This window comes from Corvus moneduloides, chromosome 3, assembly GCF_009650955.1.
Source record: "Corvus moneduloides isolate bCorMon1 chromosome 3, bCorMon1.pri, whole genome shotgun sequence".
NCBI classification, from domain to species: domain Eukaryota; kingdom Metazoa; phylum Chordata; class Aves; order Passeriformes; family Corvidae; genus Corvus; species Corvus moneduloides.
Genome location: NC_045478.1, coordinates 115763875 through 115789328, shown reverse-complemented (window position 1 = coordinate 115789328; position 25454 = coordinate 115763875). Strand labels below are relative to the sequence as shown.

At 37.9% G+C, this 25454-nt stretch overlaps 1 protein-coding gene across 6 annotated transcripts in view; it reads right to left on the bottom strand.

Moving 5' to 3' along the window:
- Positions 1-433: 433 nt before the first annotated feature.
- TASP1 (taspase 1) overlaps positions 434-25454 on the bottom strand; it is an 82224-nt gene continuing 57203 nt past the window's right edge. For 5 of the 6 annotated variants that reach the window (XM_032103656.1, XM_032103660.1, XM_032103659.1 and 2 more), the window contains 3 exons: positions 15678-15788; positions 12023-12096; positions 434-1941 (listed from right to left, as the gene is read on the bottom strand). In XM_032103656.1, the coding sequence (XP_031959547.1) occupies positions 1846-1941; positions 12023-12096; positions 15678-15788 (281 nt within the window). In that variant the 3' untranslated portion in view covers positions 434-1845. Of the gene's footprint in view, positions 1942-12022; positions 12097-15677; positions 15789-17787; positions 23606-25454 lie in introns of those variants that run through there. The other variant, XR_004239161.1, reaches the window with a different exon arrangement.

Sequence of the window (25454 nt, the reverse complement as noted above, 5' to 3'; positions counted from 1 at the left end):
CTTTTCTAATAACAAGGCCATTTTCAAATGTGGGTATGCACAAACCCATATACATCATCTTCAATTTTTCACTCACTACATAGTGAAGGGTCCACACAATCATTTAATCATTAACCACGTGAGAGCAGCTCTAAGGGCTGTGACAACACAGCTTCTGCTGCATTGTTTCTGGAGTGCTGCAGGACAGTCCTTCATTTCCTCAGACCATGAGTGCATCACTGAGGATCCAACCTGGTATTTCGGCACAGACTATTTTAAGACAGGTACATTCCACCTTGTTGTTGTGCAATCTGGAAAGCTGCTGCTCCATACTATTTACAGAACTGTATTGAAGTATCTTCAACTATAGGGCTACACTGAGGTCACAATTAAAAAAATCACACACAGATGACAGTATCTCGATATATGCTGTAGTATAAAAGTGAAAATGAACTCAGGCTATTAAAAAAATTTATTCTTTTCCATGAAAGATTGGTACTACAATCAATATAACCATTTCATCAGTCAAGTATGTCTGTTATAGGCAGGCACAACATTACAAAACAGGCAAGTACAATGCCCGATTAAGCGAATACAGTCTGAATATCTATTCATCCACTATTTCTGAAAACAGAATTATCAAATATCCACCAGGGAAAAAAAGATGAACTATTTTAGTTTCTCTTTGGCATACTTATCAGGACAATGAATTAATTACAAAAGTCTTCTATTGCTGCCAGTGCTGTGAAGAAAAAAGGACTGAGTGGAAGGTTGTACGTCAGAACTCACTTTTAAGACTTGGGCAGCCTGGCTCACATATCCAAACTGGTGACACATGACAGTTCAGCTGCCAATGCTTCACGAGGCAGACAAGGATTACATTGTTTTACACTGCAGTTTTGTTGAAGGTATCAAAAGAGTTACAGTAAATTTATGCACAGTACTTACATATTACACACAGTTATATAAATACCCATGCTGTGGCTGGGCTTGAGGACGCTGCTTAAGCAATACAAAAGCTCAGTATCAGACCTCCCACCAGCCACTTAATACACATTGCACTTCGCATCCAGTAATATGTTCATTTCTGTACCTCTCTTAAAAATAGATTTAAAGCAGAAGTGAAGAATAATATCGCATCTTTCCATAAACTCTTCTTATTTACACTGTAATATTCCATTATACATAAAGACTGCGTTACGATACATTATCTTCATATAGCTTTTTGCAATACATACAGCTTGGAGCTATTAACATCTTGGTATGGGAACAGAGATACGACCTATAAGCCTATTTTAAAACAATTTGAGCCTTAATTTTGCTCTAGTTTGTTTCACTGAAACCATTCTTTGAACAAAAAAAAAAAAAAATCCTCCTTATTGGAGAGGAAAAAAACAACTCGTGTTTAAACCACCTCTGGATTTCTTTTAACCACTGAGAAACTTAGAAACCATAATCATTTTAGAAACCATAATCATTTTTTGCATCATTATAAAGCCACTTCAAAGGTCTGTTACTTTTAAATTTAGAATATGAATGACAATTGTGACCATATCTTTAAATTTTTTTTCTTAACTTTTGGTTATCTTTCAACATAAAAAAATGAGAACACCATCATTAATCATACATGATCTTTGCACAACTGGGGAGAGTTCCTATTTTATTCAGGGACAAAATAAACATGCACACAACCCCCATTCACGGAGTGAGAACATAAACTACAGCAGCACTTGTCTCAAGTTATGGTGCACATGGTTGCAATACGGAGTATAAAACAAAAGCAGAATTTCCAACATCTGTTAAAACACAAAAAAAGTCCTATTGTACAAAAAAAGTCATTCACATTCTTTGCAATGAAGTGAAGAATCAGCTGCTTTCTGGACTCTCCAGCCTGCAAACTCCTCCTTCTATTGCCACGGACTGGCCTGCCACAGCTCCAGGAGGAAGTCTTGAAATGTGAGTCTGTGGAGAAGTCAAGAGAATATTATGGACTGAGAAAAGGCAAAATTATACAGGACAAAGTAAGCTTGTAAATACTGAACAATTAAGCTGTTCCCTCACTGAAGTCTGAGGATAAATTACAAAGCAACTTGAAAAGAAACAGATTCTTTTTCTTTTTTGATTGCATTGATGTTTAACACATGAAGAGAAAGACCATGACAGATGCATAGAAAAGGTAAACTGGATGAATCAGTGCACTGAAAGTAGAAAGAAATATCCAGAGTGAAGACAAAAGAAAATCATTCTGGCATTTCATGGTTTATAGGTCTATTTCTTAGGGAGATTCAGAAGTGTTTACTACTGCATACAGAAATACACCTTACAGAAATCTCAGACAGAATTAACTATTTGACAGAGCTAAACTAATACTTCAGAGCATAAGGCAACTGCAATGATCAGGATGCAAAGGAGAAATTTCTCTGCATAAAATACCTAGTCATCCACCTAAAAAACTCTAAAGACTTCCTGTTGCCAACTACCAAATAAATCAATCCAAAGAACAATTGTGTTTCTGCCAATAGGCATCTTTTCCACAGAAAGTTTTAAAAGCCTTTGAGAAGGCACTGGAACATTTCAGCCAGGAAGTGGGCGCGTGTGTCTGTGTACACAAAACTCCACTTTATAACTGAATTGTAACTCAGTGGCTGTAAAAATCTGTTAATGATCCTTTATATACTAGGGTATGCTTTATTAGATGGGCGAAAGCATCCACTTACGAAAAGATACTTTGACTTACTGTTAAGAGTAATGACTTTTTATCCCCTCTGCACATGTTTTTACACTGTGAAAACAGCTCATGTTATATTAAATTAGGAACTGGAAATGATTGCTACTATGGTATAAAGCTCACAACATAAAGTTGCTGGCATTTAGAAACTACAGCTTCCTGTAAGTGCAGCCCACAACATATTTGTTGGTACATACATTATCCCACTTAAAAGATTTAATTGGTGCAACTAAGGCCACGGGTTGTGACAAGAAGAACAAATGTAAAAGTTCAGTAAGAGTAACTTGCATCAATTGAGCAGAAAATTATTTGAGATTCTAAACTCAGTTCATTACACTGAAGAGACATTTTGTGTCTCGGGCAGCTTCTTTTAATTCCTTTCTTGATAAGGGTATCGTGGTGCCTTCACTTAGGTGGTCTTGTTTTCAGTTAAATCACAGAACAAGATTTAATCAAAAACATTTCAATGTTTTCATTTTACAGCTGAAACTTTGATCTCTGGCTTTCCTGCTTGATATATGAACAAGTTCCTACTTTCAGAACAATTTCAGTTACAACTGTGACTTACCACTCCGAGAAGAAAATACTCCCTTCAGATCTGTTACAGCTTCCCCCAAAATGTAACTGACAATTTGTCAGTAAATGTCATTTCATAAATTAAAAAAAAAAAAAGTAAAAGGAAGAAAATCAAGTGGAAGAAAGGTATTTTTTTATTCTGTGACTGACAGATCCATGATATTTCTCCAGGTCTGTGAAAATTTCTAAATGAAAAGGGTAACAGTATAAAAGCAACACTGATGGGCATGGTAGCAAGTTTCCTCAGAGGAAGAATGCCACTGGTTGTTGAGCGAGATACTGCAATCAGAGCAAACCAGTAAGTTAATCCTAATGAATTTTTGAGCAAGGAAAGGAAAACGTACAAGAGGGGATAAGCAGGTAGTCACTATCTATTAATACATTAGCAAGTAGCTGGCCTTAAATAGCTGCCCAAAACACATTTCCTATAGAAAACCTCATTTCCTACGTCAGGAAGAACCCATTTCCCATACACAAGACCCCAAACCACTATACACCAGCATCTGAAGACTTCCATTTACAGAAACACTGAAACCACACATAATAAAACATTTCTGAAAGCCTTTACTTGCATCCTGTGTATTTTCATACTTTCTATGATCGCGTAAATACAGATCTGGTTTACACTGACTACTTCTTATTACTTTCACCAATGGCTGCCTTATGTAGAACAAAAATGAGACAGATCTAAGATGATATTGTTTCAGATGTGCCTTAACAAATAATTTGACAGGGTAACATTGCCATGTCAAGACAACTTCAGAAAACTCCCAAGCAAATTCTTACAATTATATCTCTCTTGTTCTTAACCATAAGAACAAACTTCAGTAAATAAAAAGAAACATCAAAGAACACTTAATATTTTTAAATTAACCGCAGAACTTATTTGTAAAGTTTGTTACATTTTTGTATCCCACCATCATATTTTACATTAAGTCCAGATTGCATAGTCAATTAGGTTTAGCTTTTAAAAACTTAAAAATAAAAAAGCAAACAAAAAATAATGACACTGGAAAGGTTTTAACTGAACTCAATTATTCTGTCAGCTTTACAAGTTGAATGAACCCACACCTGGAAGAAATTGTGCCTGGGACCAGAAAAAAAAAAGGGAAAATAAATAATTTTCCTGAATGAATCCTCCAGTCAGCTCCACAGAAGCCTCTCTTTGAGGAAAGAATATGTCAAAGAATGGTAGATTAAGAATGATGGGGTTATCCATATCTTCAGCTTCATATATAGACGTTTTACAGTCCCAAGAATATTCTGATGTGATTTGCCTTCCTAGAGAAAAGGGAGGTTGGTGAGGGTCTGGGAGGAGATGAGGTACTGACAACTGGGAGAACAATCAGTCACCACAGATTTTTGCTGCAGCTTAAAGGAGGAACCTCGTGCCCACAGTTCTACAGGAAAACAGGCAAGTGCTGGAAGAAAGATTTGATTTTTTGCTTCCTACCCCCCCCATAAAGCCCAAATGAGCTAGCCAACCTTCAGACGCTGATTCTTGCTCCATGTACTCGACATCCAAACACACAATGTTTCCTTCTTTCCCTCCTAACCAAACCAACATCATGGATCTATCGATCCCCCCAACCCCAGTGCTGCAGACTCTGGAATGTTACTCTCTCCCAGTGCTTTTTGATGCACACTGCAAAGTTTCCCACTACCTACGAAACTAACAGGTCTTTCTCCTCTGGAATACACGTTAACTCCTACAGGAACAATATACGGTTTCATCTTTTTGACTTACATTATTTCATGTCTCATAGACAAGGATTCTGAAACAACCTGGAGACCAAGGAACATGAAAAAGGTTTTCTTTTAAAGAGCTAGTCTCCTTCTTTTATTCACGTAAAAGTACCAGTTTGTCACAACTACTTAGGGCACTTTTCTTTCATTAAAAGCATAAATGCAATGTAAAATGAATATATAAAATTTAAGCCAGGAGACAGACAGTGCTGCATGAGAAAGCTGAAGTCAATAAAACGCTGCCAAGAGGACAGAGTACAACTACCAGATGGCAGCACATTCAGTTCTTAAGCAAATCTAGGGAGTGCTTCATGTGTTTAGCACTCTTATTACACACTCAGGATGTGCTTTAGACAGAATAATTTATAAAACAAACTTTTTCCATTCATTACACTATAGAGATGAAATATAATGAAAGACCTAGTATGCCATATCCTTAAGGAAATTGCTTTCTACAGCTTTGCTCCTTGAAAAAAGGAGTACCACCAAACCCATATATTCTTAAGAAATTTGGAGCCTTCTAGCTGTGTACACACTTCCACCATCAGAACCATCTGACCACACATTCTGAATTTATTTTGTAAGCAGTAAAAGCCCATTTTGGCAGCAGCTCTGCTGCTCTGTCTCCTGGTAATCTCTCCTCCACCATGGTTTGTATGTACACCTGTAGTATGGCAGGAGAAGGTGCCCCACAAAATACTGGCAACTGCTGCTATCAGAAAATGCCGTGTGCATCTTGGTGAAACCTTAATAAAGAAAAAAAATGGGGGAAAAAACAGAAAGAGAGGCTCCAGAATATTGTCCTTGTTGGGAAACAACTGATGATGGGGTGATTCTGGTCTCACTGCACTGAAAGTAATGATTTAAATACAGGTTGCATAGGAAGTTAACAGTTTTCCAAGCTCAGATTCATTCTGTGATTTAAGTATATTACTACAAACTATTTAGGTCTCTAACTGAATCACTCATACTTGTATCAACACAGCCTAAAGACACATACCAACCAATCATCAAATCAACTCAGCACCCCAGGGTTTTGTAGAGGTATTCTAAAACCCTGTCATGTATCTTCAAATGTGATTTGTATCATTGTGAACTGCAGGTGCTAAGTCAGGTTACTGCATTTATATTTGCATACCTGGACACACAGTCCCATCTTCCCTACCCCACTCTGTCAGCCAAATGCAGGGAGAGTTCCAGAACTACTGGCTTTATGCAAGAACCCAATCCAAAAAGTGAACTTATCTTCTCATCTCAGAGCCTGTTGATTTCCATGAAGGTCTACGAGCCAAACATTTTAACTAGTATCTTAGCACTAAAGGTTATTTCCAACAAATAGAATTATTTTTATGAGAGAACTGGATGGTCCACTGTATGCCCAGAGTACTTTTCAAATGAAAATTTCTGACTGATTCCCCAGTCTCCAGACAAGAGTGAAGATTAAAGAAAATAAGTAGAACAGTGACATATACTTTTCCTGTCTCATGAAGTTAAAAGACTGTCTCTGTAGTCTGAAATGAATGACTGAATTATTTGACTTCGTATTTCTGCTCACTGAACAGGCTCAGTAAATTTTTCCACTAATTTTCAAAATAGAATTAGGATTCTTCCAAGATGTCTTTCTTCACCCAATGAGCACTGGAAAACTGCCCTTCTCCTGACAAAGGGCTTTCACAGACCTTTTACTCACAAAGTCAAATACAGAAGCTCATCCTCAGAAAACCAACAATAATCACTACAACCAGTGTTTGTCACATGTATCACTTCAAACATAGAGGGAAGGACTTCTGCTAAATTTTACAGCATCAGTAAAGGCGAACAAATCTGATGATGACAGCTTACATATCCACAGGAAAAGTGAACTGGAGATGGTCTCCCTGTCCACCATGTTTGCTTATACTGGAAAATGAAATTAACTGTCAAAGATAAAAGTTTCTGTTTGCACATCACAACCACAACATTTGGTGTGGACAGCACTTGCTGCTGATGGATGTTTTCAAGCACAGCAATATGTAACACTCTCCACTACTGCTATACCACGTCTTGCAAAGCAACGTGAATTTGGTTCATTTGAGAATGGAAAGAATGGTTCATGTAACTTTGCATTATTAAAACCTGCCATAACATAAAGCTTAGCATTTCATGTTATAAGAACTGAATAGCTGCCAAGAAGAGATTTAAACTGGCAATTGAACTGGATTATATTCAATATTGCAACTGGACTTTTTAAATTTGCTGTCTAAGTCATCCAGCTGTTAGGAAAACTAAAGTCTATGAGGCTGAACTACAAGGATATCTCAAAAGTATTGCAACATTTACAATAATTGCCAAAGTTTGCAACATTTATAGAGATCATATAGCAGATTTATAAATACTAAGAAATATAGTGAGCTGATAGATTATTTCAAATACTTACACAAAATAAATTACCTAAACTGCATTTTGCTGCTATCGAGGCTGGATCTTGCCCTGGAAAAAAAGCACTCTGACTTCAAATACTCTTGAAAACACAGTGAGGAATTACCTATCTAGGAGCAGAAACATCAGCCACCACCAACTATTCTCCCCATGACAAGACACTTGTCAGATCCAGGAAGAAGTTAGTATCCCAGCCACTTACACTTTCTGCATACAGAATATACTGCAGGACTTGAGTAAACAAATATTCTGCAGACCCTGTCTGAGATAAAAGGGCTCCTGTCTGATTATGCACAGATACACAACATTAAATCAAACAAAGGCTGCCTACCCACAGCCAGAAACTTCAAGAGATGCCGTTGGTATGTGAACTCACATTGCAGGCATACGCTGCACTGTCATTTGAGATTGAAGAATTTATTTTCCTTTGAAGCAACCTCCATTGGGCAAGCAGACAAGGAACAAGAAGATATGAAGTCTTTGTAACTAAGAAGAGTCAATTGACTTGTGCAACCTAACCACTAACACCCCTTCCTTCCCATTCCTCATTTAAATCTAAAATCACATTATGGGTGAATTGAAGGAATTACTAAGTATTACACATCATCCATGGCAGTATGAACAGAGCTGCAAGAAGCAACACAGAGTAGAGCTATTTCCCAGTGCTGACAACAAAAATGCTTAAGCTCTCAAAACACAACCCAATAAATTCAGGAAAATAGGAAATGATAACTGAACCCTGCCAGAGTAACTTTTAAGAAGTCAGAGCCCCAGTAACAGAGTGACCTTCTTAGCTGAAGCTATGATCAGTTGTTGGATCTATTATGGATCCATAAAAAACCCCAACCATCTGGAAGGTTATTCTGAGGACTAACTAGTATCTCAGAAAAAGAAAATCTGGACTGGAAAAAAAATAATTGCTGATTTAATATCTTAAATTCATATCTTGTAATTCATGAGTCAGTAACACAATAACAAAAAAAAAAAATCCTCCTCAGTTCATGCAGTTATTTAACCTCCCAGTCCTTCAATCTAGAAGTCATAACCTTTCCTGATGCAGCAGTTACTGCTACAAAAGGAGCAGTGTGAGCGCAGAGGGAATCCACAAACTAATGTTTTCTATCTGCTTCTATGTATTCTCATGGTTGCAGCCCAAAACTTGCACTGCAGCCCAGAATATTCCAACAGCCTCACTACTGATAGAAAGAGCTGAGCATCAGCTACTGTGACAACTCTACCATCACAGAGGTGGCAATACAAGACCTTCCTTCAAGAGATCTTGGGAAGCCCATCCATCTTCCCAAAGAACAGGTCTGATGCTGAAACAATCTGTCACAGTATTGCTTCAGGAAGGAAGTTTGGGTCCAGAAGCTCCTAAACCAGAGTCTATCTGCCCCTTGAGCTCATAACTGAGGTTCCCAAGCACCATCCTGGGTTAGGTGCAGCACCAGGCAGTGCAGGTTAGTTCAAGAAGTAAAGGAAAGAGCCAAAATGCTCAGATGAAAGCTTGTGTCCTTCCACATCCAATTTGTGACAAATGCTGGCACCAATTGATTATGAAGCTGCTTGTGTCGAGAAGGATGACAAGAAAAAAAGAAAAGCACAGTTGAACCAGCTAAGATATGCCTTGATTAGCTGTTTGTGGCATAAAAATCTGAGGGAAGCTACCGGGCCATCCACCATGCAGGTGCTGGAGATGACATTGCCAGAGCTATGAGTGGTGGAGGAGCTGAAATAGCTCCAGCATCAAGAAAGAGCTGATAGGACACACAACCAGAGGTGACTGTGTCAGTAATAAGGTGTGAACTTAGTTCATCTGGCAAGGCTATGCAGGATTTTTAAAGCAACATTCAACCAAAAACTTTAATCCAACAGGAAATGGTGTCTATTCCAGGCAACTGGTTTAAAAAAAAAAAAAAAAAAAAAAAGACTGGACACCTTTCCAGAATGTATGCTTCAAATCAAACCACTATTACTGCACAGCTCTTTCAGGCTCAGCCATCTGGTGCTGGTGAGCTAACATTCAGGCAGTTTGATCTGGAGGTGAGCGGCCAGCTGCAGAACCCAGTCTTCCCTAAACTGGGAGCAAACAAACCCCTGGTGCAAGGGGTCAGTACTTGGAGAGCTAACACTGCTAAAAGCCAGAAGCACCCGCAGGTCAGGGTGTACGTACCACTTCAAGCCAATGATTCCACTTTCCTGTCCCACTGTTCTTTTAAGGAGTTAACTGGTTGTCTCCATGTCTTGAGCACACCAGTGTCTGCAGGTGAGCTGCATCTGCCTTGTGTGTTTGCCTTGTAAGAAAGGCATCCTGTACCTCCACAGTTTCCATCTGGGGTTCAGAACCACCATTTGCTAGGTCCTGTTATGAACTGCATTAACCTCCCATGCCCTAAGAACCACACTAAGACTGTAAAGCAGGTTCCTCTTTTCCTTACTATGTACCCCTTTATATGATTCTAATATTAGTCTAGTTCATAACAGTAGACACTTAAAAACCTTCTAGCTTTTTAAGTCTTGCTTTTTATTTTTTTCATCTTCATTAAATTGTTGATTAAATTGAACCAGTCCAAAATCAGCCACTGTGACAACCCCTCAAAAAACAAAAAAACAAAACTCAAGTCCTAGACCGATGAAAGAAATAAAACCTGAAGGTCTTTACCACCCTAGAAAAACAGGAAAGCAAATGTTTCCTTACAAGTTGCTGCCTAATAATTTTGCTATGGTACCCATAAACAAGTGATATTTTATACTTTTATGAACTCTTATCCCATTATTCTTTCATGGCAAGCACTCAAAATTAACTGTAGCAAAACAGTCACTCTGTTAAAGAACAGAGTTGTTTTTTTTTTCACTTGCAATACATTGTGTTCTATTTCAAGCCCAGTTTTCCATCTATAACCTAGTCCTAGTTGTAGCAGAACAAAATTCCAGCTTTTATGGCAGAAGACTTTTTTTGATCAATAGAAGTCAGCAGCAAAAGCGTTTGTGGTTTTTCTCTGGAAAGCATTTGTGGCCACAGACTCAAAGAAGGAAGAAAGGGAGGGGGATTAACTCTTCAGTGAAGGTCAAAAACATAATTTAAAAGTGAACCAAGAAGAGCAGCTGTGTCTGTCAGCACAATCAGGATTACCAGCTGGAGAATTTACCAGCAGTATGAAAACAATGCACACCAGATGTCAAATGTTGCAACTGTGAGTAGGAAAGCAACTCTGGGCATGGCACTGTCATGTTAATACACATTACCAGACAGATTTCATATTTAGCATTTATTTATTAATTAGACACTACCAGGAAGAAACAAAACTTGAGCTTTGCAGTGTAAGTCAGAGGCAGGTGTGCACACTGGAAACATTTAACATCCTTTATTCTCAGTTATTCTTTCACTGCAGACACAAGACAACAATTTAAAAGCTAACTAGCAAGTACTAGAACATCTGTAGCTGAACTTGCTTTAGTTTCGCTCATTTCAATCTGAGCTTTTAACTTCAGTTTGGACTTTTCTCAACAAAATCTGAAATAAATATTAAGAAAAGAAGCAAAACCACACTCTCTTCCATGGATAGTTATCTGGAAAGAATTGTACCTAAGTTATGCAAAAGCGAAGCAAATCCTTCACTTGTATCTCTACCAGCACTTCCTTCATCAACTGCTTGTTACCTTTCTTGTCTTTCTGGGGCATTCTTGTCTTTTTTTCTTGCACATTTTATGCCTTGAGGATGAACTCATCCATTCCCAGTGCTTGAAACAGAGCGTTACACCAGTTTTGCTATGTAAAATATCTGATGATGATTTTCTTCTTTTATACCTTGGTATATTCTTTTATTACCACCTTGGTCACATCCCCCTTTGCATTAACGCCTACAGAAATTATGATTGGCTCTGCTTGCAGCTTCTCCCATGTTCATCCCTGTTCTCCAAACATCTCTCCTAAATGCTCTAGTTGCTATGTAACAGTACCCTCCTTTTTCTCCCTTCCATGCTCTTTTCCTAAGAATGGATGGCTCATCCACTTGGTTAATCCCTACTCCTTGATCATGATGTGACAGAATTTTCCAGTTTTCACTGCTAAATTCAATTTTAACATAATACTTCTCTCATTAAAAATAAATTATAAGGCCCCAAAAAACTGAAAATATGGATGGCAATATTGGAATTATTTATCAGAGAGGCTATTCTAGGAACTTGTTTGAAGTTTGTTTTATATCTTCCTTGATGGTGCAATTGCTTTAGCTGAAGGAAGACATGCCCACAGAAAAACATGGTACCAGTATAGCTGAATCAAGATGGATAAAGTTATTCAAATACAATTACTGTCAGCAGAAGGAATGGACATGTTCGTGGCACCTTATCCTGACATGAATCATATGTTAGGATAGGGTTGTTAACTGCTGCAATTAAAAAAAGAAATTAGAAATGCCTAATCAATTGACACATTTAACTGCTTGGGCACCCATTACTTTTTCTATTCTCTTAAAGATAGAAATTTCTTACATATTTCATTATCATTAATACAAATTCTCCTTAGCTTCTGCACTCATTTTACTGTATTACAGCCTATTTCTCATGGCTTACCTTAGCTTTGCCATCCTGTGCAGACATATATCCAACACACATGCTCTCTGTTGTATGGCTCCACAGAAATTCCACTATAAAAGAAAACGCAAGAAGTTACAAAGAGGCCTAGGTTTAAAATACAAGATGTAATTTAACAAGACTAGTATCTTGAGGAACAAACATAGCAAGGTTAAAAAACAATGAACAAAAACTACTTACCAGAGTAATTAAGTCTCAAAAGAAACAGCTATCAAACAAACAAGATTTTCCTGACTATTCTCAGTCACACACTGCAGAACTAATACTCAGAATGAGAGTGTTACTTCAATGATATGGAGCCTCCAAGATGAGAAATACATCAGCTGCAACTGCAGTTAAAAGACTGGACCAATCTCTAAAGCAGTGGCCTGTTCCACCCATGAAGTAAAAGCTGATAGAATGTGTGCTTGTCTGCCTTGAGCCCAGACAAAAGCACCCTACAACAAGCATTTTTTTTCCACAGAACTGAGCATACATATATAAATAGTATATAATTATCATTAGGTAAAGGGGGATTTGCAGCTTAGCTGCCCAAGCAGGATACAGGAAAACATGCACATATAGTCAAGTCTGCAATATGGGAATTGAAGATATAGAGCAGGCAGGAAAGACATCTGGTAAAAGCAAAATTATCCTGCAGAAAAAGCAGGAGAGGTGTCTGATGGAATCAGAGTAACATGCACAATAAGAAAGAAAGATTTCTGGGAAAATTTGAGCAAGTCCTGGATTCAAAAGTATGCTGAATTACAACAGCAGATGCAAACACCCCCTGTCTTTGTGGAGAGTGTAAGGAGCACCAAAGGTAAGAGAGGAAAGACAGATGGAGAAGAAATCCCTATCAAAGCAGTCTCAGGTCTGATTACCTGGACTTCCAGCACCAGGTATACAGCATCAGCTCTCTGGTCCTGCACTCACCACTAATTTAAGATGTCAGTGTTAAAGACCAACTGTCGTGCTTGCAGTGATAATGATTAAGAAAACTAATAGCTGCTCACATGTATTGTTAATGCCTGTTAATCCAGTATGGTGCTGTCCCTGAAGTCTTAAAAGTGTCCTGATTTATGAGTTGTTTAACAGCCTGTTCCAGTGATCTTTAATTGCCTGATACATATGCAGGTATCTTTATGCACACCAACACATTCCTACTCAGCTGCAACCCAAAATTCAGACAAAGAGCACATTATTCAGATGTTCAGCTCTCTGTCAGTGGAGCTTTATAAACTGCCACACTGTTTTCTTCCTGCTCTCTGTCATGGCCATTTTTCTTTGTGTTCATAAAGTCCATAATTTGGGAGGAGGGAAAGAAAAAGAATAGCTGATCAGAATTCAAGGCATTTCACAGAATTCTGTAAAAGGTTTAAAAAAATGCACTGAAGCACAAATTCTTCCTCTGGATTATGGAAGGTGTCTTACATGAATTACATGAGATGCCATGAAAAGATATTTCCACATTATTTCTTTTGAGAGTGACTTTCACATACTGCAAAAAAGCATCACTAGATGGGTTTAAAACTTTTACTCATTCCTATTCCTCACGTTCCTTTAACGTGGCTGATGAAGGTCACAGCACGCTGAGCACACTGATCCTTTGAACCACTTCTCCTTGCATAGCAATTAAACCAGAGCAGGAGATCAAAGGTTAGATGATCCCAGCAAGACTTGAAGATTCTGACAGATATGCAGATATCATCATAAAAGAAAAATGAACTTCACTGAGGTGTGTGCTCTGCTGCCCCATAACAGATTCATGACTGATACCACCAAAGGTGAGTCAAAAGCTTTCAGACAGTGAAACATATCCAGCACAATCAATGTGTGTTTGATGGGGCCAGCCTCCCCTTGGCACCCCAAAGGCTCCACTGTCAGTGAAAGCATTTTTTTTTGAGACAAATTTAATCCCACCTTTTAATTTTGAGAAGTTGGGAAACAGTTCAGGTCAAATACCCTCAAAATATAATATCTCTGCCTTTGATAACTACCAAAAGTAGCCTGTACTAGCACGATCCTTGGTTACTGTTAGCCATTACAAGTAGTGGAACTACAATGAAAATTCAAAATTACATGTGAAGATGTAATGATTACATCTTCAGATACATATATTTTCAACCATTTAGCAAGCAACTTCCTTGCCACTTGTTTCAATATTAAAAAGAAATAAATAAAGATGATCCCTGTAACAAAGACACGAGAGTTTCTTATTCTATACATGAAGTTTTTCACTATTTACCAACTTATTTTCAGTCCAAACAACACAAATACTACATATGTTAAATTATATATTATCTCAGCATACATTATAAGGCAGGAAATTTCCATGGTACAGAAAAAGTACTGCGCTACAGTTAATCTCAATGTTATTTCAGTGGAAAGAAAACCAAAAATCAACAGACAAATATTCTTTACTTATGATGTATAAGGGGATTTTAGAAATTAACTTTTGAGGAAAAAATGCCAAACCTTCATTAACAGAATATGTTCTCTTACATGAATGACAAACATTAAATGAATAGAAAAAAATCCTCTCACTCCCAAACCTCAGGAATTGAAGGTTAGGTTGATCTTGTTCTTATTTAATCAGACTTGTATTTTGCATTTTCTTAACTCTTTTTTTAATGATAGAATTTATGTTGTAGGATGCTGTTGCACTAGATAATGTCACACTTTAATTCTGGTAACATAACCCCAGCCTATATTAGACAGGTCAATGTGACCCAATAAATAAGCACATAGCTCCACATCTGAGGAGCACCACAGGAAAGGAGATGGCACAAGTATCATCCTGAAGTAATTCATATGCCCCTAATCCCAAATTCCTTCCTTCAAAGAGGCTTTACTGTCTCAGGGTTGTATTTCCACCCTGTTCTGCTCATAGCCTAGAGCCTTCCGTTTCCATCTGTTTCTCCCACACAAACCACTTGACAGTTTTCCATAACACATTTTTCTGCCATAAAGCAGCAAGATAGGGATTGTGTTTCCAGGACAGAAACAGGGCTGAAGGGATGTAAAGCCTTTTTGGAACCAGCCAGCTACTGGTGGAGGCAAAGTCCAGGCTCCTGCTGATTTCAGTATAAGCAGCAGAAAGTCCTGTTTGGTGCAAATGCAAATAGTAACTGCGGCTTATCTAAGCCCATTTTCCTGGCCATTACCAAGAATAAACAACCATAAACAACTTCCCTTACAAATTTTAAGTGTATCCTCCAAATTCACACACTTTCTTCTGCAAAACGGAGGAATAAAGAACTTTTTAGAAAGCATTTTTCACATATAAGCTACTGAGAAGCAGTAAACAGCTACATGCATTACCCCCAGCTAAAAATGCAATTTTTCCTATGAGGAACACATCCTGCCTCGCCTCAAGCAACTATTATATCTATGCCATAGACTGAGAAGGATCCCACACAACCCTCTGAATGACAATTCTGCTCAGAAATAACGAGTCAGACAGAATGCTCTTTTCCAGAGTTTTATTAGTATTAGCCTTGTTTGTTCCCTATTTCGCTTTCTAGATTTTTATTATTTCAATTTCAATTCTTTTTGTTCTCTCTGTGCCTTTCAAACATGCACAGAGATTTTATTTCACCTGCCACTTTGAGTTGGCACCCAGCTGAAGTAAAAATGAATAACAATTTCTTACCTAGTAAAGTTGGCTTTTCCTGTGAGGATTCAGGCTCTGCTGAACACCTGCAAGAGCGGAGAACTATCACACCTCCAAGTACACCATCTTCATTGGCTAGGAAAGGTGAACCTGGGCAAAATCGTTGGGGAGAATTATTTGCAATAGGAAGAGCTTCTTGGGCATTTTTTTTAATTTGACTTTCTGCCTTCCCCCTTTAATCTCATCACTAAGGGTAGAAAAGAGTGACAGGTCAAAAAGTGCTTTTACAAAAGCCTCAGTTCTATTTTTCCTAAGTGTTTCAAAAGAATAATCTTCTACAATGTTAATCTACTAATCCACCAGTAATCAAAAAAATGAAGAGCTACATGGAAAAAAACAAACATATTAAAAATTACATTTGTGAGTGCAAACCTACTTGTTCATGGATCGAGGAAAACATAATAATGAAAAACAGAGTGTCAAGCTGAAAAAAAAATTGCGACTCAGTATTTGGTTCTTTCTGTTCTATAATTAATATAAAGACATATCTAAAAAAATCAAGCAAATTTGGGTCATTTTTACAGTTTATTCATTTTTTCCAATTTAAAGCCCTTTGTACAGAGATACCATCAAACTGCTATAGTCCGCCTTGCTTGAAAAGTTTGGTGAATACTAGCAGAAAAGCCTAAGCACATCCTACTTTTTACAGTAGCTTTTCTGATGTTAATTTAAGACATAGGATATAAAAGTCTTCTATCAGAAGCTGGAAAAGCTTTAAAGTTAGCTGAACCAAGCCTAAGTATTCTTTCTCTGGTTTGCAATTTCAATTAAGATTCCTATAGCTTTAAATGTGGAAACAATGGTATAATTTACATACAATTTAAAATGTCGTGAACCACAATATTAATCAAGTTCTTGCACTTAGGCCCACAGACATCCTAGTTACAAATCCGCATTATACTGTCATTTAAAATTGAACACACAATTGCAACAGCCATTTCACGTCATTCTCTTCAATTCTTTCTTTTAAATAAATTAGTGTACAGACACTAATTTGCCAGCCACAAGAAGTTTAGAGCAGATCTATTCATCGGACTCCTTTAACTTGCCCACAGCTATTTGTATGATTAAAATTACTCCTTTAATGCAAATAACAACAAAACAGCCCAATAAAATCCAACTTCAAGCTTTACCATAAGGAAAACTAAAAGCTTTACTGTGTTTTCTCTAAACATTAGAGCAACCACCTTCGAAAGTAATACAAGGTGGCCACTGCAATAGAAGCCCACGTTGCAGGAAGATAATAAAAGCAGTATGCTTAATAAACAGTAATATCTTATTTGATCTAACGCAAACAGATACTATCTTTAAAGTGCCACTTTGTAAAAGAACTATTACCACTTACAGTTACACCTCCTGTATTACTCACTGACTGCGACCAAATCCCTGTGAAACAAGAATCCAGCCCATGATAAGGCAATCGATAACAAAGCAGGAAAATATGTTTGGTTAAAATAGAAACACAAGCCTTGGAAAGTTGTGAAGAGGTTTACCCCCCAAGTCAAAATCAGGCACTTCAAAGACAATGTCTTTACCTGAACTTGGTCTGCAGACCTAATCTAACACTAAACTGCACAAATGATTTAGGCTCTAAGCCATTCTGTGGCGAAAAGTCAGAAAAAGTTCAGGTTTGTTTTTTAATAAGCAGTCTCTCCTTCCCTTTCAAGGGCTGTGAAAAGATTCTTCCAAGGTTCTAGTGAAAAATATTAATTTACTCTTTAATTAGAATGGTTAAAAAGTTTTACTTCGGCAGAACACAGCCAGCAAACAGTATTCACAGCAGACAGTATATTCAAGCACACAGTAAAACACTAGGACTGTAGGAATGCACATGATACCAGACACCAACTACTGATTATAGAGTTGGTGCTACTGAAGCCTTGCTCTAGAAATGCTTCCATTAGTTTAATCACTTTTTTCAGGAGTTTTGTTTCTCCCACACTCTGCAAAAAATAAATGAAAGAGAAGTCTGTAAATAAGCTAATTATGTATTTCTTCATTTTCCCAGTATTTTTGTCAAGTACACCATCATGACTGATCAAATTTTCAGTGATCCGAGTAACTTGTACAGGGTCTTTTAAAATCTTACAAGGCTTGGTGTGGCGGTGCAAGTCTGACCCCAGAGGGAACCCCGGAATACAGAGCCCGGGGGCGGCACCAACGCTTAGAGACTGCCTCGCAGTGAGGGTGAGATCCCATCACCCCCTGATTCGGTGATTTGCCTATTCTAGCCTGGTTGGTTCTTGTTCTCCCCGCCCTGTTTTATGTATAAGTTTGTAAATATTCATTTCCCTTAGTTAAATATGTATCAGTTCTAGAAGTTTCTCTGTTACTCGGTACCGCACTGGCTACCCCCTGTAATCCCTCCTCTGAGCTATCCCCATTGGTTACCTCGTTGTCAATCCCGCTTCCTTGGCCCTACCCTATTGGCTGAATCCCTTATTCCCGCCTTTCCTGCCCCGACTGTGAGATCCCTGGACCCTCTCCAAAATTTGCTCTTCGTCTCTGGAATTTTCACCGCAATAAACCTGCTCATGGAACCCATATGAAGAGTCACTCCTTCCTTCTTTGCCTCTGCCTGCGTGCCCCCACAGCTCAGCTCAGGATAAGCTCCTTCGGGCGAGGAGCTCACCCTCCCCTCCTTTTCGTGTGGCGAGCTGCGGGTTTAGAGGGTGCAGCCAGACTTTGGGCTTCTTGTTTTCTGGCTTAGCGCGCCCTCAGCTTAGCAGTGTATTTCTTTCCATGTGGAAAGTCTGCAGCAAAACACGTAATGTGGTGGCTAACACTGTATTTTTATCAAAATTCTTCCATTTTTGCAGGGATTTCTTTGCAAGAATGAAATATTCATCTTCAGTGAAACACAGAATGAGAAAAGCAACTGCTCAAAGCAAGTGTTTTGTGACACATATTTTGAAAGAGAGTTTAAATAATTAATTTAAAACTTGAGCTTCAAGCACATAAGACGAAATCTTCAGCTTACAGCTTCACCAAAAAAGATGCTCCACCTCTACATGAACAACTGAGAGCCCCAGTTCTGTCAGCATAAACAGCATTTATTTGTTGACATTAAACATGGTGTCCATTACATTGCCCTAAATATGCACAGTATTTTTTCTAAACAAATTACTTCCTTCAACAAATATGCACCATGGAAGCTTTACTGCAAGTCCACAAAACTCAAAAGGCTTTGAAGACCACTCAAAAGCTGGAAAACTGACTATTAATTCAGCCTTTGCTTGAGTACACTGCCACCCTACTGCAACTAGAAAACTCCAGAAGAGGATTAACTTAATAGCACTACACCTGATAAAAGCATGATAAAAGTCTTAACTTCAGCACTCATAAAACACAATAGATGGGCAAGACTGACTTCTTTAAGAATGATGCAGGTTGGGCCCTTGGAGTAAGAAGATGTTGGTTATGTCACATGAAACCAGGTTACACTGCACCAACTTTGTAACAGTACTACTGGTATGAGAGAGAGATTAATAAAATTACTTAAAGTGACTTGTAGCAGGTAATTTGAATGGAGTATTGAACCAAATATCTTAAAAGTTTGTGTTATGCAAACAAAGCAAAGATGATGGGAGATATTATCTCTCCTACAGTCAAAAACAGAGCCTTGCTTGCCCTTTTGATCTTCTACACCATTTCATCATCACCTGCAGAATGAGCATTATTCTTGGAATGGTGGGAGAAGTCTGAAAAAAGAACATACCTCTTGTTTTCATCTCCAAACACAAGCAGCAGATGAAGACACAAACACAGTCACTGGCACAACCCCACAACGGTTCAGGATCTTCCCACCCACACCACTTCCAAGGGCCACCCTGCTTCCCCATTTCTGCTGAAGGCTGCCATTCCCAGAGACATCAGAAGCAAATTTTGTGTGACTACACCCTCACCCATCCTGAATGCCTTCAGCAGCAAGTTCAGCTAAATCATTTCAGTGCAAAATCAGCAACAATAGAGTGTGTGTCTCCAATTCACTGCCTAAGGTATGGGGAATCAAACTCTAAAAAGTGTCAGTAAAAACCAGTTGCCTACAATAATATTAAAGTATTCCATGTTACAGTAAATTCAGGCTGTTTCTCTGCTCTTAAAAATTAGACTCTAAGCCAAATTAAATACATGCTGATCAGCTTGTTGTTTAAAAGTTACTTATTTTCCAATTAAAGGAATTTTTCAAAAAATGTTACAAGAGTGATTCAAACATAATACGTTTTTTAAACAAAGATCTTTCTAGATATGCAGAGTTACTGATGATGATTACAATCACGTTAAAGAGTGCATTTTAACACAGCAATACAGTGCAAATGAGTAGGTCTACAGTACACAAAATTCCAGACAGTCGAATGCTATCTGTCCGTCATTAAATCTGTAAAAATAATGGTACAAAACCAGTATATTTTATTTCTAAAGAGAATCCCTGTACCATACACAGGAATTAATCTGAGTGTTCTCAAAACACTGTGAATTCAAAGGTTAGGAGCATATTTCACTCATTTAGTTCTAAAACTCATTTTGTTACAGCCAACCCATTGAGAAAAAGAAATAACAGTGCAGACTTCTGTAAAAAATAACAATGTAAGTAATGACTTTTTTATATATACATTACATTTAACTAGTATTTCAAGAGAAAGAGAAAAGGTGTAACTGAAATACTGCCATGCATATTAAAGGCAGAATGTTTCTCACTAGAAGGAAAAAGTTATTTGGCTCCCACCTCCTACACCATTTTTGCTCTCTGTACTCTTCAGAAAGATAGATTTTCCCATACAAATTCAAAATTTAGTTAAAATAAAACCAAAATACGCCTACTAGCCAAAAATACTGTTTTCCACTGCAATAAAATAGAATTGCTAGATAAATCTTTGATCTAATAGCTTGCTAATGACAAAATTACAAAACCTTGGGCTTTAAATATCATTTTAAGTCTCATGAAGCTCTGTCTTCCTTTCCCAGTTACACTGGCATACCACTGAGGAATGCGGCATGAAAAATCCAAAGCAGAACTTCAACTGCAGCATTAACTAATAATGTTAGCACTGGCTGGCCACACCAGAGAGAAGGGGTAGGAAAAAAATGAAACAAACCCCATATTTCATTAGTTTTGGTCTAATCCTCACCTTCCCCAGTCACAAAACTGCATTTTACAAAACACGTTTCTCTCTTTCAAAGCTCAACTATTCTGTTATTGCTATGTGACATACAGAAAGCATTATCACATTTTCATTTGTGTATTTTATTTGTGTATGTTATTAATCTGTAGCAATGGTTTCTCAAAAGCAAGCAAACAGGTCTTCACGGCAACTCCACATTCACTGATCCCATTCAGTTCTGCAAGAGCAGCCAGAACTGAACACCACGACCCAGGTTCAGCCACTGATCAGGGACAGAACTTAAGAGATTTCACAAGTGTTAAGGCAAATAACGGCCTCAACATTCAGCCTTGCTCTGGAGAAGCTACAGCTACAAGGGAAGAACACTTTTTCTTCAACATTTCTTTTGAATTAAAGCTCTCCCATGATGAGGATTGCTTCCTCCAGATCACGGGATTGATATGAGTTGTTCACTTCTGATCCTGTGCCTTTTTTCCCCATTTGTAGTTACTGCACAGAACCATTCTAGCACAGATTCAACACTAAGCTGTAAGAGAAGTGTTTTATTTGCACTTACCCAGCTGAAGAATGAACCAGCTGTTCATCAGATGTTTTACACTCATACTCTTCCTCAGCAGAGAAACCATTACCAGCTTCATTGTTTACATCAGCTTTCAAAGGCTTAAAACTCTGGTCTAAACACTGACCGTGGTGTGGTGTAACCAATTAAGTGCTTCAGCATCCCCCAGTTTTAACAGAGGGCAGCAAAACAGTTCTGAACCTTCTTGTGCATCGTGTGAGTGAAATTCTGACTTTTTCAGGTCAACAGTCTATAGATCACCTCAGCCACTGGACTGTCAGCTTGTGTACAGAACGTGTGAAAGTGAAGCTGTTTGCCACTGCTTCTGCTATGTATCCCACTAAACTCCAAGGTAACAATTGAAATAAACATTAGAGGAATATAATAAGCACTAAATGAAGCCTGCTTTTAATTTCATGCACCATTATTTGCTGAACGTTTAAGCACAAGCTGTCTCAAATCAGAGGTCTTTGTATTTCATGATACATTAAGTTACAACATCTATATTGAATTTTTAAAGAAGCTGCAAGGGAAAACACATGCACTTTAAAACATTACAGGGAAGATTCTAAGAAATTAAATAACTGAGGATACCACAGACCAATAAAATCCCAATGCTTTTGACATGGAGAAGCATAGGGAGGACCTAGACAAATCCTTGTGGAACATCACCATGTTGTGTTTATGAAACTTCAGGATCACTTCACTCTCTTCTGAAATCTTTTCCTCTGTGTCATGGAGAAGCATAATAATGCTTCCATAGTTTGTTTCCTCTGCTAGAAAACCACAAAGGATACACCAAAGCTCAAAGTGATGCAGCACAGAAGGAAACTATAATGTACTATAAAGTAACTATAACACTGTGCAATGCCAATCACAGTCTTGTTACTGTTAAAGTATGAGGCTTTTTCCTCCCCAACAAGCATAACTAATTATCAGGAAATTAATATTCTATGATTCCTAGCTGTCCAAACTCCTGCTCAGAAGAAAGGATTTTGACACTAAATTTCTAGAAGAGAAAGTGTCAGCATTATCCTTCTGGTATTACCTTTCTGCAGACTTCGCTCAACTGAAGCACAGTTTAAAAATACAAGAATAGAGAAACATATTTCCGCTAAGGAAAGAACAAATATCAGATTCCAGCTATGTCTTTCAGCTCATTATTTTCTAATACTTCATAAGAAGTTTTAAAGTACCATTGCTAACGTTGCCATTGTTAAATGCCCAGATTTCCCGCCAGTGAGATGACACAAATATTTACTCTAAGTCGACATTCCACCAATTTGGCTGCATTTGAAAGGAATGATGAGTAACAAAATCCTCTGTTCTTCTGTTTGGAAGGTATTTGTGTTTACAGAACACCATTCTTCAACGGTGAACCAAGCCTTTCATGCTCTTTGACTAAAGATATGGATCCCATTCCATTTACAAAAGTCTAAATTTAATTTCTCTCACCTCTGATTCAACCATCAGTTGTGCATTCTCCACAGTAAGCTGGCTCTGAGAAAGGATGAGAGAAGCACATCTGACATGAGTTTGCTCATCACCTGCTGTTTAAACAGCACTCACTGTCTAAGCCAGGCATTCCCTAGCTGGAAGGATTCCCAGAGCTCTGCAGAGACTCGGAGAGTCCTCTAAACAGGAAGCACCAATCTGATGGCAACTCCCAAAATCAGCTGTTCATTCCCCTGATACAAGTAACACACATTTTGACTTCTGATAAAACGTTCTAGCTCAGCTTTGTTAAAGGCTGGGGTTTTTTCAGCCTTGGTCCAGTATAATTCTGGTGACAGTTTGACAAGACCACAAAACAGGGCTCTAAGGAAGGCAAGGGAAGCATCCATGCCATCAGCAAGGAGTCTACTAGCCCATTTTATCCTGTTGTTTCACAGTAAGAAAGCCTGCACCGTACCACACCCTGTGCTATCAACTAGCACATCACCTATGAAAAGTCACAGCAAAAAAACCCTATTTAGTATAACCCTGCTGTTTTAAGTGTAACGCACATTTTTAACTGTTGCACTGCATTTGCCACATATAACTTTGCATTCCATCTGCAGAATTGCAAAGATTTCCAAAATTTCTCTACCAGCTACAAACTCAATACTACATCACGTGTAACCAGCAAGATGTATCTGTATTGTGATGTTTTCCTTGATCAGTCTTCATTCACAGGACAGCTGAGCACAAACTAGATTTTATGTCTTCTAATCCAAGCACTTCACCTACACAAAAAACAAAGATGGCTGTGTCTTTTTTTCCCACATCAGCACTGCCCAGATAGATGACTGAGCAGATAGTACACATTCCTGCTGTCAGGCAGCAAAAGCTTGCAGTGGTAAGTTTCTGAAAATACAAGCCAGACCTGTTCCAAATTAAAACATGAAACTCTAAAAAGGAATTACAAAGCTTTTATATAAATGTTATATAAATGTTTTTTTCAATTTTCTTTTCATGAAAAGCATTAATTTTATCCTGTCTCACACTCTTTTCACTCCCTGCTGTTTAGCTGGGTTTTGTGTGTTTTCTCAAGGCAATAACACATCACACTGTTAGCCTGGTACCTCCACCTGTGCAGCTCCTCTTTCTCTGCAATTGATAGTTCAGGTGTAACAAAAACTTCAGCAACATTTAATATGCTCTTATCTCCAACAGAAACATTTTCACATTTTCAGTAAACAACACAATGTATGTATCACATAGGAGCCAGTTAACATTTTAAATGAAAACTTCTGTTATGCAAAGTGGGGGCAAAATATGTTTGCATTAAACAGCAAAAGAAGACTTGCATTTTTTGCTAACCATTACCGAACAGAACAAAGAAAACCCAGAAAACTCAAAGCAACTTAAAGAAGGCACATTTAACTAAAAAATATTTGTTTTGGGGGTTTTTATCAGCCAGTCTCTATGAAATACTTCATCGGTAGCTTTCCATCTTGTGTGTGTGCCTGCACTAATGTGAAATTGCAGAAGGCTACGTACAATTTGTGCCTGCTTTTAGTACTCTTACCACAAACAGCACAATACATTTTGAGAGTGTGGACTAAAGATCCGACTTCCCTGAAGTTAGGCCACATCCCTACAACACCTGCAAAGCAGGGCTACAAATTAGCACAGCTATCACAAGCAGCCTTCCTAAGGGCTTCTTTTGGGTACACAAATTCCTAATTTTGGGCCACAATGCACTGGAATGAGTGATTAAATATAGAAAGCTACATTTTTGCGGCTTGGATTAGAATCTTTTTGGGGAACACACAGAGTGTTGTGCACTCTTACAACACCTAGAAATGACTGCAGTATGACAGCAGGTTATCAAGTGCAGTCTTCCAATGCGAAGGTGACTTCCCCTCAAACAGTCAAATGTCAGAAGCAGAATCTAACATGGATTCAACACTATAAAAAGAAATCAAGAAGTTGCAATGCACTGCTTGCCAAAACCAAGGGCATCAGTCCCTAGGACCTCAAAAGGTGTGTATAGGTCCCTCTTTCAGTTCTAATTAAAGTATCATAAAATGAGCTTTGCAATACAATATACAAGTATTATGTTGTCTGTAAGAAATTTTGAAGATGAAAATTGTCTGTGGATTCTAAAGCTTGAAAAATTTTAAGGGTTATGAAGCCACTGCAAGTCAACATATATGCCAGAAGCTACACTGGAAAGGGCAAGATTTTATGGTTATTTTAAAATTCCACATCCATATTTTGCTTATGACTTGAGGAAAGAAAACAAGATCTATATTTACAAGAAATTGAAGACATATTGCACAATTCTCTTAAATCAAAGAAAAAAATTTTTTTTAATAAAGTCTATTTCACTTTTTCAAGAAATTAATTTTATGATGTAAATAGCAAACCAGAATCTGTCTGTCCAAAGCATTTAATTAGAACATGAAATGGTTTTGAAGTCTACTATTTTTAAAAGGGTTAACATGATGAATAATTTTTACTAATGCTCCTAACCCATCAATTCTAAAATATGCACTTGTACACCACAGCCTGTGATTCAGACAGGAAATTCTTTCTTCAAACCTCTCTGGGTATTCTATGACTCACATAACAATTGAGGTATTTCCA